This window comes from Saccostrea cucullata, unplaced genomic scaffold, assembly GCF_032062105.1.
Source record: "Saccostrea cucullata isolate Sc308-1 unplaced genomic scaffold, CSIRO_AGI_Scuc_v1 ctg263, whole genome shotgun sequence".
In the NCBI taxonomy this organism is placed as follows: Eukaryota; Metazoa; Mollusca; class Bivalvia; order Ostreida; family Ostreidae; genus Saccostrea; species Saccostrea cuccullata.
Genome location: NW_026926479.1, coordinates 219,526 through 233,700, shown reverse-complemented (window position 1 = coordinate 233,700; position 14,175 = coordinate 219,526). Strand labels below are relative to the sequence as shown.

Here is a 14,175-nt window from a genome sequence, read left to right as displayed (position 1 = left end):
ATTGCCTTCTGTTGGTACCTATGTACTTTCACTGGCTGAAAAAATATGCTTTGACATAAAGACACAAATGTTATACCGGGGTATGTATGTTAGGAGGGATTTTGTGGGAACTGAATGTAAATTTTGTTTTGTAGAAATGTTTGCTTACAAAAAAGTGTATTTATATAAAGTATGTGACAATAACTTCTGTTTGTTTCAATTTGATTGTACCAGTTGTATGTTTTTAACTTGCAACGTGTTGAGGAAGGGCTGTCTCGAGGTACAGATATATTCCTTAAAAATGTCAGTAGGATGAAGAGAACAAGGTAGATAAGAAATAACAGAGAAATTTCTTTGAAATGCCACAGAATTTTTAAAGTAGTATTTTTCTGTAGGTGATAAATACATGTGTATCACAAATTATTTATTTTGCTTAAATACCGTATTAGGTGCTATACAGCAGAAATGATTGTCAAGTTTAGTAGTTAATTAAATAACAATGTTTGGCAAAACCATAAATTTGGTGAAAAAAAGGGAATATGTACCTTTACAGTACAATGCAATTATTATTTCAGCACCTTTTGGTATGGCTATCAGTTCCTTTCATTGTCACCTCTTTATGTGGCTATCATTCCTGTTAATTCCGGTATATGATACATTTACAGGTGTATAATTAACTAGGGTAGTTTACTTGTTTTAGTGATATACTGTAATATTTTATAATTATTGTTACATTACATGTATTAAGTATTGTACTTACTGCCATAAATGTGTCGTGAAGTGATTCTATATATATTTTTTCTTCAAATTGAAGATATTAGGGGTTGATGTATATAAAAGTGAATGGATACATTATATCATGAGTATTTATTGAGGGAGAGTGTCATTATTATGAATGTTCAAAAGTATGGAGATTTACAAGCAAATTCAAGGAAAATTACGTAGAATTAACATTTCATTAAAAAATGATAAACATTTTATTGTACAGCTGATGTGATTTCTTTTTATAAAAATGTTAATTTTTTTAATTTATCATATGGAAAATAATCAAAATATATATACTAGAAAATTAATTTATGCAAGAAGGCAAATAAAACTATCTTTGGACCCCAGATGTATATTTTAGGGGAAGGGGGGGACTGTCCACAAGCACCTGTGGCATGTTTTTTGTGAGAAACAACACACAAATCACAAGTGTGACATCGTTGTAAACCAACCCTGTTTGTAGTCTTCAAGAAATTTGAAAAGAAACTTTTTTTTTCTTAAAGACCAGATAAAGACCAAAAAGATTTTTCTTTCTTTCATGCAGCAGGAAATTGTTTCAACAATTTATTTTAATGTACATTTTTTAATTGACTACAGTTGTATGGGTTTTTATTTGTTTTTGTCATATACAGTATATGTTGCAAAATTGATTGTTTTTTGTGGGATTTTTTGATAGTTTTTGTACTAGTGTATTTGAAAATTAAAACAATAATGAATATTTTTAGCTTGTTACATGTACATAATATATACATGTATGCATTTAAAAATTAATGAACTTAATTCAAGGCTAACATTTCTTGTTTTGTTAAAATTAACATAACATGATAACAGACCATACATGTACCTTCGGGTGCAGCCCAGGGGTGTTATAATAAGGAAGGGATGATGAAATCGAGAGGATTTTAGCTCACCTGTGCTGAAAGCTCTAATGAGCATTTTTGTTTGTAAACATTTCACATTTTTACTTCTTCACTAATGGAAGAAGTATTTTAACCAAACTTGACACAAAGCAGCATCTTGTGTAAAGGGGAGTTTACATTGTTAAGATGAAGGGCCAAGCCCCGCAAAAGGGGAGATAATCAAGAATAGGCAGGAAAATAAGGTTATTCATTAAAAATTCTTCTCAAGAACTACTGGGCTAGGAAAAGTGAATCTTATGGGGAAGCACATCAGGGAAATGTAGATTTGTAATTGTTCAAATCATGATCATGGGGGTAGGGTGGGGCCACAATAAGGAAACCCAAGTTTTACATTGAAATATATATCGGAATAATCTTTTAAAATCTTCTCAAGAACCACTGGACCAGAAAACCTGAATCTTATGTGGAAGCATCCTTGAGTAATATAGATTTTATATTGTTCAAATAATGACCCCGGGAGTAGGATGGGGCCACAAATAGTATTACAAGTGGGAAAATATGGTGAAGAACAGAGTGGCTAAATTTACTCTGGTGAGCGGTGTGGCCTATGGGCATCTTGTTAAACGAACACAATTCAATAACAAAAGTGGTGCAGAGGTGGTGTAAAATTAATCTAAAGTGAGAATTTAAAAAAAAAACTGAAATACGCATGCAATCAATGGGTTTATTTTTTATTTGCAAAAGCGCCGGCCTTCTCCTTCCAATTCCTGCTGTATATACAAGTAATGTATACAGTACACGGCATATTGTTATATATTCACTGTACATGTATATTGTTGTTTCCTCCTAACAAAGAAACATGACCCATGCTTTTGAGTTTTAAAATTTGTAAGAAATGTTTAGATTCCAGTGTGGAGATTTTGAAATCGTTTTGATGGATATAAGCCCTAACACAAACAATGATAGCCAAGGCTTATTGACCTGAATGGACATCGCAGCCACCACCAATTTAATGGATTTCCGATGACCTAGATCTGTGCATTGACTGGGGGATCCACTGTTACACTGCCAGAACGCCCACGATCGGTCGATTATTTTTAGAAACCAGTTGATACCCGAGACAAAAGCCCCACCCCAAAATTAAGGAGGCAAGTATTTCTTTAAGTGTTGTTTATGTTCCATTAGAATAGAAATGCACATTTAAAAATCATACACATTGTATGTGGTTATGGAGAAATAGAGCAAGATTTTTGTTTGTTTACATGTTAACTTAAAAATATGTTAATTAATGTTTACTCTACCATATCTAGCCGTAGAGTAAACCAATTTCTTGAATACTTGCACTCGAAGAGGAACTCAGAACTTTTTTTTATGGTGACAAATGGAAGTACGTGTAGTTCCTATTTAAATCCATTTTATATTAGGATGTTAACTAGTGTCTGATTAACATTAATCAATCCCTAATGTAAGGAGTTTGAGGAAGTGTTTATGACAAACGACCTTCCGATTAAGATTGCACTGGTAGATGTTATACTGGATGTTGTATGCTTGTCATAATGATATGTTAAACAACAATTCATGCAAAAGTTGCTGCTGTTGCCAGCATCATAAATTAATTGTTTGGAGTACCAGTATTGATATATATACCTATTCTTGTAGATGCATGAGTATTGTTATCCAGTATATTATAGACTGATGAATATGATGAGGATGATAATGATATCGAAAATAACATCTTAAGTTTTTATGGGATCACAAGTTTATTAAACGTCTTTTTAATTTGCACAACCCCACCCCCCCCCCACCCCAATTTTAACCCCATAAACGTTTTTCGAAACTTATTACCACGCAAAAGTTTTGTTAAAGGTAACCATGATAAATAGCAATATGATACATTTTTCTCAATTAACCCTCCTCAAAAAGAACCTCCGTAATGCTGTTACATGATAATTGCAAAATTTTACCCATCAATGTTCCATGTTTACAGTATTTTAAAAAAAACTTTAACACGTAATTTCAAGGATTGTGGTCACCTGATTTCGTGTCTGCAGATCTGTAGCTCTCCGAAAAAGAAAATATTGACAGACCGGAGAGCTACAGTGCCACCCATTGAAAAAAACTATATTTATTGCGCACAAAAAAAGTGCGCACGGCTCTGAATTAATTCTTCCAAATTTTACCTCAATTTGCTAAAAAGCTAGATTTTAAAAGTTTTTTTACTTCTCTATCAAGAACTTTCGTAGTTTACATCTGTACGAAGTGCGTTGGACCGAATTATCTTACAACTAAAATGGCATTATAAATACTAGTAGGCGAAATTTTCGATGATCTCAATTTCAGGGCCAGTGGGGTTATTAACAACAATTATGAGGAATTTTTTGTTGTGAGTACAGTGAAAGCATATGTTAGAAACACACGGTTAGTAATATTTTGAGACTGCAGTATTAAAAACATAGGGAAATAAATCGAGAAACAGTGCACTTTTTTGTGCGCATTAAATATACAGTTTTTTCAATTGTATATGTCAATTTACATTTTTTTCAGAGAGCTACAGATCTGCAGCTACTGATTTCGGTGTCTTTGTGGATGAGATGTCTATCATTATTTGTGGCATATTGTGTGAAACAACAAAATGCTTTCTTTGGTTGTTGGAATGAATGTCGCAGCTGATGCAGAAAAAATTACGCAGGTTATGTAATTTTTGAGTTGGCTCGCGTAGCGAGCTACTCCCTGTCGATATAGCCGTTTCAGAGCTGTAAAATTTATCACGCATTCATCAAGGTGATCCATACGCCAAATATAATAGTTCTAGCAAAAAATGCTTTGGTTTGAGTGATTGTATAAACTTAAGAGGTAAAAACAATATAAAATTTCATACTGTAACATTATTTATGCCTTCATGCTTTTAAAGAAATTTTTGATTAAATACCTGTATGATGTACAATTACTGCGTATGAATATATGTTCAAGCATGTTAGGCGGATCAATCTTCCCATCTGAAGTTTATTTATAATTGACCTAACTCCCTAACACAAACACCTGCTGCTCTCATTAGCTGCAGCTAGTTGTTGTTGAAAATCTATTTTTAAAGATTTGCTGTGGGAATCTTTAACCTGATTATTCCATAACACTGACCACTTCAGCTAATGTGCTTAAATTCATTATAGAATCCAGTCAAAATAATAGGGAAGCCCATTAGTGCCAAACTATATATATAAAGGAAAAGCATTTATGAACCGAACATGGATCAGACATATAATATTCAATCTCTTAAGATGCAAAATAAACTGAATATATTAAGGTATGGTGCCCAGATGTATGGAATAGCTCAATTGACTCGAGCGAGTCAACTCGCAGGCCCTTCAGGCCTTTGATTTCTGCAATTGCTGCGACATTCATTCCTGTACTAACAACCAAAGAAAGCATTAATTTATTGTTTATATCTGTTTAGATATTCATTTAAAGTAGGATTAAAAAGATTAACTATTGTATTATTGATACATTTGGCTTAGATCGCTTCATTGATGGAATAGCCGTTGATCAAGAGATCTGTATAGGTGATATGCCTCGTGTTGTTCATGCACTGATTAACGAAGATGTTTTTTCTTCAGAAATAAAGGAAAAAATATTCAGTGGATGTAAATATTCAAATATGAATGCCCTATCAATTAACATTTAAGAGTTATTAAGTAAAACGTGAAGGTCAAAGGGTCAGAAATCATAGCATGCATCGAAATATCTTGCTTTGGGTGTCAAATATTTACATTTCCAATGTCTTTGTCCGAGATAAAATTACCAATTGTAAATGTAATTTATTTCCTCATGAATGTCTTGGCGCGGTTCCAAAAAAAACCACGTGCAGGGCGGGACAACACCTAGAGAGAAGCAGGCTTGGAGCCCGTGGATTGGCGGAATCAAAGCATTTATAAGGAATAACTGTCTTATTTTTCGAATTCATGAAGATGATCAAACTTGTGTGATAATTTTATGGCCATGGGTTTATGCAAATTATCACACAAGCCAATCCATTGATCACTTCATATTAAAAAAAGACTTATCCTTAAATAACATGAATATGAAAGCCGTACATATATAACATTGTGTTGAAAAGTAGGTCAAACTTCAAGGTCAAGGCCATGGGGTCAAAATCATAGTGACACGTATTAAGAAAGGACTTCTCACAGGTAAAGCAATATATAATTATGAAAACCCTATCTCTTCACATTCAAAAGTAATTTTTAAATTTCTGAGAGTAGGTCAAAGGTCAAGGTCACGGGGTTCAATATCATAGTCTATTTAAAAAGTTTTGCCACAAGTAATACACATGTTTAACATGAAAGTCCTATCTCTTGCCATTCAAAAGATATGACCAAGTTTGGAGTTTCTGTGACAAACTGACAGTCAAATGAGATGTCATGTCCCCTCGCTTTGGCGAGTACATTTTGTCGCACATAAAACATAGATATAAAATTGATTTCGTCTCAAATTGTCGCCAGTGTAAATTTATGTACAGATGTGTAATAAGTATACATGTAATTACAACTGTTACATATTGTTTGCACTGAAAATGTGTACATGGCGACAAAACGTACAGTTAAAAGTGCCCTCCAATACACCCCTACTGTTCACACTTTCTTCCTTATCTCCATATAATCTCTTGTGTACAATGTATGTAATTTATTTTTCCAGGTTGTGTTGAGAGATGGCGGAGATACGGGTCAAATTTAACGTTGCCATGGTTTTGGCTGTCGTGGCGGCTGAGATTCTGAGTCTGTTGATGTATACTCATTATTCCTCGTGGCATTATTCCCTGGGGCACCGGAACTTGATTGCCGCCATCATTGCCGACTGTGTTCTTGTTTACATTCTCAAATTAATCAAAGAGTAAGTGTATGGTTTTAAAATTTACTGATACATGTATAGACCTCACCTCTTAAGATTTTGTTATAATGCCTTTCTAGTGATAGTGCTAGGAAATCCACGTTTTTTATCTTACAATGTAAATAGAATAAAATAGAAAACATTTGCAATCACAAAAAGGATACCCCTTAAATACTACTTCATTTCTTACTATTTAGGCAAAGAAAAAATAAAACAATTTAGTTTTTCAGGTGTCAAAACTGTCGCATAACATATTGAAAAAGGAAAATAACTCAATTTTCTATTTTTCCAAGTTGAAAAAAGAAAATTGAGTCATTCCCCTTTTATAAAACGTTTTCATGAGTTAAACAATACGTATTTTATGAATTAAATGTTTGGAATAATATTATTTAAAATAACAATAAATTATATATCATTTATATATTAATAATTAATATAAAATTATAATTAATGAAATAGAACAAAAAAGTAAGAACCTGTTGTCAACATTATTTTTTTTGAACAACATGAAAAAAAAAAAACAAAAAAAAACACTGGCTTTGCAGCACTGTTTGGCCTGAGAAACAATTAAATTTTTTTTAAGGCTTAGTACAAATATATATGCTTTTTGGAGTTTCATACTGATATTGTGTTTGATTTATAAAGTAGTTGAGATACGACGAAAATGTATTTCTTCAAATAAACAACCATTTTATGACGTTTCTGTTTTTCCTCCCTACAGGAATTTTTGGGACCCTAAAGACTGGGAAGATGCGGCTATTTTAAGCATGTGGCTAGCTCTACTCTACCTCGGGTTCCAGATGCCCCACGTGGTTCACAACACGTACAGCTTCACGCACTTCTTTTTTCACGTAGTACATAAATTTGCCATCAGCTTTGTTATGCTTTTCGTAATGGAAAGATTTAAACGATATTGAATAAAAAAACAATTAAAATAGTGATTGTCTTAATTTTAGTTATTTTCTTACCCTGTTGAAATCAGAATATACACAGAGAAAATAGCGCACTATTTGTACTCCATTGTTTAGGTCACTAAGTGCATAGTTTTGATGCACAATGCCATCTTCCAAAGTTGTGAATTGGCTGGAATCTATGCCAGTGCTTCTGGTGTTTGGGTGGGGGCTACTGTATTTATGAACGTTTTGGGGAAAATGCTTAGACGGGGCTTGTTTTGCCTGGTTCAAGATGATACATGTACAAAAAAGTGTAAAAAAAAAAAAAATCGTTTTTTGGATATGATTTGCAGGTACATGTATCTTCTTACATGAATAGTGTCGTCAACAGGTTTCTAAAAAGTAGAAATTTCCCTCCCAAGCTAATTATTTCCTCTCTGAATTGGTATCATTTGGGTGGGTTCAAATGCATCCTCCCATTCTTGGCTACAGTCCTTTCTTACCACGAGAACAATGAACATTAATTCTTTTAAGATCCAATTTTATACGCTTTGGATATTTTAAATTAATAAATTCGTCAATCCCGGCCACTGCCGATTGCAAAGAAGTCAGTGAAAGTATCAAGATTCAGGTTTTGGTCCATTTTACAACAATGGTTAAAAAGAAAAAGTCCTTGAACTTTAATCTTTGACCGATGAAGAAAAAAATCTTTAGGTAGTCCCATCCTCAAATTCAGGAGTTGGATAATTGAAAATGCTCACAAAAATGTCTCTGAATTCTTTAAAAATATACGTATGTAATATTTACCGTCTGTATTTCTTCAAAATTCAGCATTAAAATTGATCATATTTTGTTGGGGAAATAATAAATTATCTAATTATCTTTCAGGTAATGCTAATCAAAGAATCCTCTATACATCTGATTGATCAACAAATATATTATACACATGTAATCCAGGCATTAGAGAAAATGGTGCACGTTACGTTTTCATACTTATTATACCGGTATTCGAAACTTTTATAATTTTACAGAAAAAAAAAACTTGAAGCGATTCAAGATGAAAGAAATCAATACAACTAGAATGATTGTGTTAGATCTAGAAATACATGCTTTTTGGTATTATATTTTACTCAGATGACCATTGAGACCTTTTGGGCATGTTCTAGTGATTTAATTATTGATTTATAAAAAAAAAAAAAAATCTGTAGGAGTGCAGCCAGATGAGCATTGAAATTTAACATTGTCCTAGGTCTTTACCTTTTCTTCACACAGGAAACACTGCATTAATATGATTAGTAAAAAAAAATTAACCAAGCTTTCTAATGCCTTAATGGAGTTTTAATGGGAAAATGGTGTATTTACTTTTGTGATTTTATTTTACATGAACGACTTCGTTTTAAATTCAAAAGAAAATTTTAAGCACAGGAGTTGATGCCTTACTTTACAACAATGTATTTTCAACATATTTCATTTGAAGTATATAATTTTTATTATATTTGAAGGTAAAAAATACCTCCCAAAAACAAAATGTTTTGAAGAGTGAAGGAATAAAAATTGCGTTCCGATGCCGGGAATCGAACCCGGGCCGTCTGGGTGAAAACCAGAAATCCTAACCACTAGACCACATCGGAGTGCTTATGATGTATTAGATTATAAAGGAATAAATTCCTTTAATATTAGCGAACGCCTCTACAGCTCATTCATTGGATAGAAAATATAGGTCACTCACAATACAAATACACAACGTCCAGTATTAGCAGATACTTCGCTGTAAAAGTTAAAAAAAAAAATACAAAGGTAAGTTGTTTTGCATGAAGATTTTACATGAATACTCTCGCATTTCCTTTTACAAGCGCATCCAACCAATGTCAAATTCGGAATTTATAGATCTACATGGTAGGCCTAGTACTAGAAGCGTATTCATCATCGTGTCATATTGACCGAGACGCTAGTCGATTATTTATTTTAGCGTTGGAAATGAAAATTTTTTAGTACATGCACTTTTACAGAAATCCAATTTTACCGAATACATGATCATGTGCCTTTCTTGCATCTGTCTTATCTGTGATTAACATGAATGAAAGGCGCGCCCACATTCCTTTTGTTTACATTTGACTTGTTTTTGGTTTTGCAATCGACGGTTATCTCTCTTGCCTCGTAGAGAGATGGAGATTATTTATTGATTATTTCAGCTGTATTATTTTTTTTAAAAATAAATTATGCTTCGAAAACATTAAAGTTTGTTAGTAAAGGGTCCGCTTGTTTACATGGCCATGGTAATTTCAATTAATTAAACGAACAAACATTAATTCTTGCAGTCTTGCATAACATTAATCTCAGCGAGATGCACCCAAACTAAAATTTGATAGTATAGTGAAATTTTCAGCTTTATATCTCGCTGAGATTAGCATAACATGTAATCGTTCTGCACACAATCATGCGAAGATAAGAACACTTAAAATTTTGAAGCAGAAACGCAAACCTCTATTTAAAACATCAGAGGTGAGTTCAGGTGCCATGACCGCTCACACCCACCGTACGCCGGTACGTGTGCTCCTTGTCATGATCGGGAAATAACGGAAAGCATCCGTCGATAATTCAGTGTGTAAATGATGATCTAACAATTGACATGAAAAACATCAGTCAGTATTGATTTTATGATAGATTTGCTTACAATGTCATTATATCGACCATGGAAATTAGGAAATGATGATTGTGAACGAGACTGCTGATATTCTTGTTTCACCAACTTGTTTTTCAATAACCTACCCCGTTTTAGTAAGTGTTCATATACGTAGAGCATGCTCTTGTGTATCTAATTAACTGGAAGATATAATCCACGTATTCAGGTCATCATGTTTATTATAAAGCTTTGTTGTTAGATTACCATAGGCATTAACGTCTTTTTCTAGTAAAATATCCAATATGAAACAGATGCGTCAGAATCTGTGGTATCTTTTCAAGTTCACCGGAATTGATCATATCGATATACAATTTTAAAATTTTTTATTGACCGTCTTAACAAGCAAGACAAGTATTTTTATGTCAACTCTTGTTAAGACTCCAGTATATGTCTTTTTCAGAATCATGGCTGAGTTCAGAATCCAGTTCAGTCTATCTATGATCATTGCCGGGATTCTGGCGGAGGTGGTCAGCGTATTCTGGTACAATAGCCACTCCCCCTGGGGACGAAGGACGGGGGACCGATACATGCTGGCAGCGATTGTTTGTGACGCTGGTCTCGTTGTTGCTGTCAAGTTTATTATGGAGTATGTCATTTAGAATTTAAACACTGGATATCCAATATCGTTATTTATTATACCCCCGCTCTGAAGGAGAGGGGGTTATACTGTTTTACCATAATGTGTCTGTCCGTCTGTCTTTCCGTCTGTCTGTCTGTCCTTAACACATTTTCGTCGCAGTTTTCTCAGCAACTACTCATTGCAAATGCTTGAAATTTTAATACAATATTGTCTTAGACATGTCATTTGGTGGGATACATTTTTGTTCAAATCCGATTTCAACTTCCTGTTTATCCGTGCGTCAGTCCGTTTCATAATACTAAGTTACTAATTTTCGTCGCAGTTTTCTCAGCAACTACTCATCGCAGATGCTTGAAATTTTACCACATTCTTTGCTGAGGCATGTCATATGGTGGGATTTATTTTTGTTCAAATCTGATATTAACTTCCTGTTTGTCCACGCGTCTTTCCGTTTCATACATGTTTCATACATAACAATTTTTTGTCACAGTTTTCTAAGCAAACGCTCATCGCAGTTGCTCATCACAATCTTCTCTGGAGCATGCCATATAGCGGGATTAATTCTTGTTCAAATCCGATGTCAACTTCCTGTTTGCCCGTGCGTCTGTCTATTTCATACATAACAAATTTTTGTCACAGTCAGTTTTCTCAGCAACTACTCATCTCAGATTCTTGAAATTTTAGCACTCTTTTGTGAGGCATGCTATATAGTGGGATTAATTTTTGTTCAAATCTGATGTCAACTTCCTGTTTGTCCGTGCAGCTGTCTGTTTCATAAATAACAAATTTTCGTCGCAGTTTTCTCAGCAACTGCTCATAAACAGGTGCTTGAAAGTTTAGTACATACTTTGTTGAGGCATTCTGTATGTTGGGATTTATTTTTATATGAATCTGATGTCAAATTCCTATTTATCCGTGCATATACCCGTAAGTGAACGTATGTTTATTTACATTATATTGTATATTCACATCAGAGCGGGGGTATTACTAGTGAGCATTGGCTCACAGAGTTCTTGTTTATAAAGCTGTCAATACATGTTGGTATCCTGCCTTATAAAAATTATAGAAAACCATTTTATTTTAATTAAAATATGACATTTATTGTATTCCAGCTCTTTCTGGTCCGTCAGCCGTTGGGAGGATGCTTTTGTTTTGGCGCTAACCCTGGCTGCTATCTACGCATGCCTAGAAGGACCTCACGTTGTTCATAACTCTCGGAGCTTTTCTTGGTTTTTCTTCCACACTGTCCACAAATTCTTGGTAGTCTTCGTTATTGCCATGGCTCTGGTTTATTTTAGTTATTTGGGATAGTTTTAAAAAGTCAACCACGTCTAATTAGTTCATGTTGAATCCTTTATGTGCATGTAACCGATAGAATAGATAAATACAACAATACTTTCTGAGACTCGTAATTGTTTTGTAAATAGACCTGATGATAAATAGAAACAAAGTTACATTGCGTTATATGAAGTGAACGATGTAATGATTATTTTGAAAGTTTATGTCATAGAAATTTTCACATTTTAAGAAATTCATTACTTTTATTTTAAATTCATTTAGACTTGATTATATATTTACTCCTTAAATCTGTTTATACATTATGCACAACTTTACGCAATTGTACTTAAGTCTTTTATATACTCCAATATTATTATTGTTCTTTACTCATGTAGAATTCCACGGCAGGTCAAACCGTGTTATTATATACCTCAAGTAGTCCCTTTATACATTATTATATATACTCTGTACAATATACAATAAATGTTGTTGCAAATAAGTAAAAAGAATGAACTTGTTTATCACTGCATCAGACTTGTTGGAAAAAATCTAATGAGAAAGCGTAGATACAGCATGAAGTGTTAATTATCAGTGAAATGTTTTGTTTGACATGTTCATTAATGAAACTATATATGAAACTTAAAATATTTACCAGAACATTATTTACAAATAACTTGTGTTTAATATCACTGATATCTATGTACTTGGAATGATCGATACATTTAGACAGAAATGTCTCATCAGTCTCAGTTTTTTGTTTGTTTTGCGGAGGAGGATGACGTCTAAAAGATGAAAACTACAACGTCATGAGAAATCCTCAGCCATTTTAAAGGTATTTAATAAAGGATAAAATTTCGGTGTACCTAATAAGTAAAAGCATACATATGATGTACTTGTCCGAAATGTCTGGCGTTTTCCTGGCTTTTTTACGATTTTGATATTTTACGTGCCAGGAAAACGTCAGAGCCGGCCCCATTAGGAAAATGGCCGTCTCTAACCGTAGCTGATTTTCGATATTTCGAACCGAACTAAATACCGAAATCAGAATTTATCAGTAGCACAATGCTTATAATACTCATCAATATCAATGAAATGAAAACATCACACAACATATCGATACAGGACTCACAAGATTTAAAATGCACGAAATGATTTAATAAATCCCGACAGTCTGATAACATGTTTTCATAGGATAGTATATTTTATTAGGGGTAAGTACTAAAAATATTGTACTATTAATACCTTGTGCATTTAATTCGATTCACAAGTATCGAAAATTAACCCGAGAATGTCGCCTCCAATTGACGGCGAATTCTTAGTTTACGTAATGGAGCCTGTTTTGGTGTTTTCCTGGTATGTAAATTATCAAAACTGTAATAAAAAAAGCCAAGAAAACGTAAGACATTTCCGACTGAAAGTGTGATATACACGAAAAATTAGTGTAATATTATACAGTTTGACGTGCACCATCGTCTCAAGCCACGGTCCGGAGTCCGCATATAGCTCTCTCCTACCCAGAATGGGAGAGGATCGTACATTTTGGCCGTGGTTTGCGACGATGGACGTGCACGAGAAATCGCGTTACATGAGAGTGTGACGTGCACGAGAAATCGCGTTACACGAGTGTGACGTGCACGAGAAATCGCGTTACATCGGCACAATATGATGGGCATGTGAATCACTGTGATCCTCACTCTCTACCATCGGCTCATTCATTCACATCTGTCGTTGTTATCACAGTGATAAACACGAGAAATAGTGCGTTTGTCTTAATTCATTAAAATTTAATTTCTATGTCTGACTTTTGCGATATTTACTAAATTAATCCAGAACTATTAATTTAATTTGAAACAATCCTGCAAATATCGTGTTTCATTTTATAGCTAATAAATAGTCTCTTAAAAAAAAAAAAAAAAAAAAAAAAGCTAGAGAATTTTAGCGTCCAATGAATATCTTGGGATTTTATTGAACGTTGAGTTTGTATTACGTATATGAGGATGCCCGAAACATTCCGAATACGAGCGTTCAATATCGAACGCCCCGTTGTAAACAAAAAAAACGTCGTCTGGTCATTCATCTTCAGTTAAATTAAAGAAAAGAAGTGGCATCTAGGTAAGATGTGTTTATTTTTTACACAAAATGAATTTATTAATTAAAAATTTAGTGCGTATACTATTAGACCCATTGATTAAAACATAAAATAAGCAAATCATAACCCTCGGCAGGGTCATCGGAATGATGCGGATTTAATATTTG

The 14,175-nt window shown here is 33.6% G+C and overlaps 2 protein-coding genes and 1 non-coding gene across 4 annotated transcripts; 2 read left to right on the top strand and 1 right to left on the bottom strand.

The window, feature by feature from the left end:
- The first annotated feature begins 2,867 nt into the window (after positions 1-2,867).
- On the top strand, positions 2,868-7,419 carry LOC134271795 (uncharacterized). 2 transcript variants are annotated; one of them, XM_062754018.1, is made up of 3 exons: positions 2,868-2,991; positions 6,294-6,488; positions 7,207-7,419. In XM_062754018.1, exons 2-3 carry the CDS (start codon positions 6,307-6,309, stop codon positions 7,400-7,402), a joined length of 378 nt encoding a protein of 125 aa, XP_062610002.1. In that variant the 5' UTR covers positions 2,868-2,991; positions 6,294-6,306; the 3' UTR covers positions 7,403-7,419. The 2 variants fall into 2 exon arrangements, with proteins under 2 accessions (XP_062610002.1, XP_062610001.1); XM_062754017.1 differs by lacking the exon at positions 2,868-2,991 and adding an exon at positions 3,019-3,146.
- A 1,518-nt stretch (positions 7,420-8,937) lies between these two features.
- On the bottom strand, positions 8,938-9,009 carry Trnae-uuc (transfer RNA glutamic acid (anticodon UUC)). The gene has a single exon. It is a non-coding gene; the product is annotated as a tRNA-Glu (tRNA).
- Positions 9,010-9,070: 61 nt separating this feature from the next.
- On the top strand, positions 9,071-12,484 carry LOC134271784 (uncharacterized). The gene is made up of 3 exons (XM_062753989.1): positions 9,071-9,175; positions 10,462-10,647; positions 11,754-12,484. The coding sequence occupies exons 2-3, from the start codon at positions 10,466-10,468 to the stop codon at positions 11,950-11,952; spliced, it is 381 nt and encodes a 126-aa protein (XP_062609973.1). The 5' UTR covers positions 9,071-9,175; positions 10,462-10,465; the 3' UTR covers positions 11,953-12,484.
- The last annotated feature ends 1,691 nt before the right edge of the window (positions 12,485-14,175 follow it).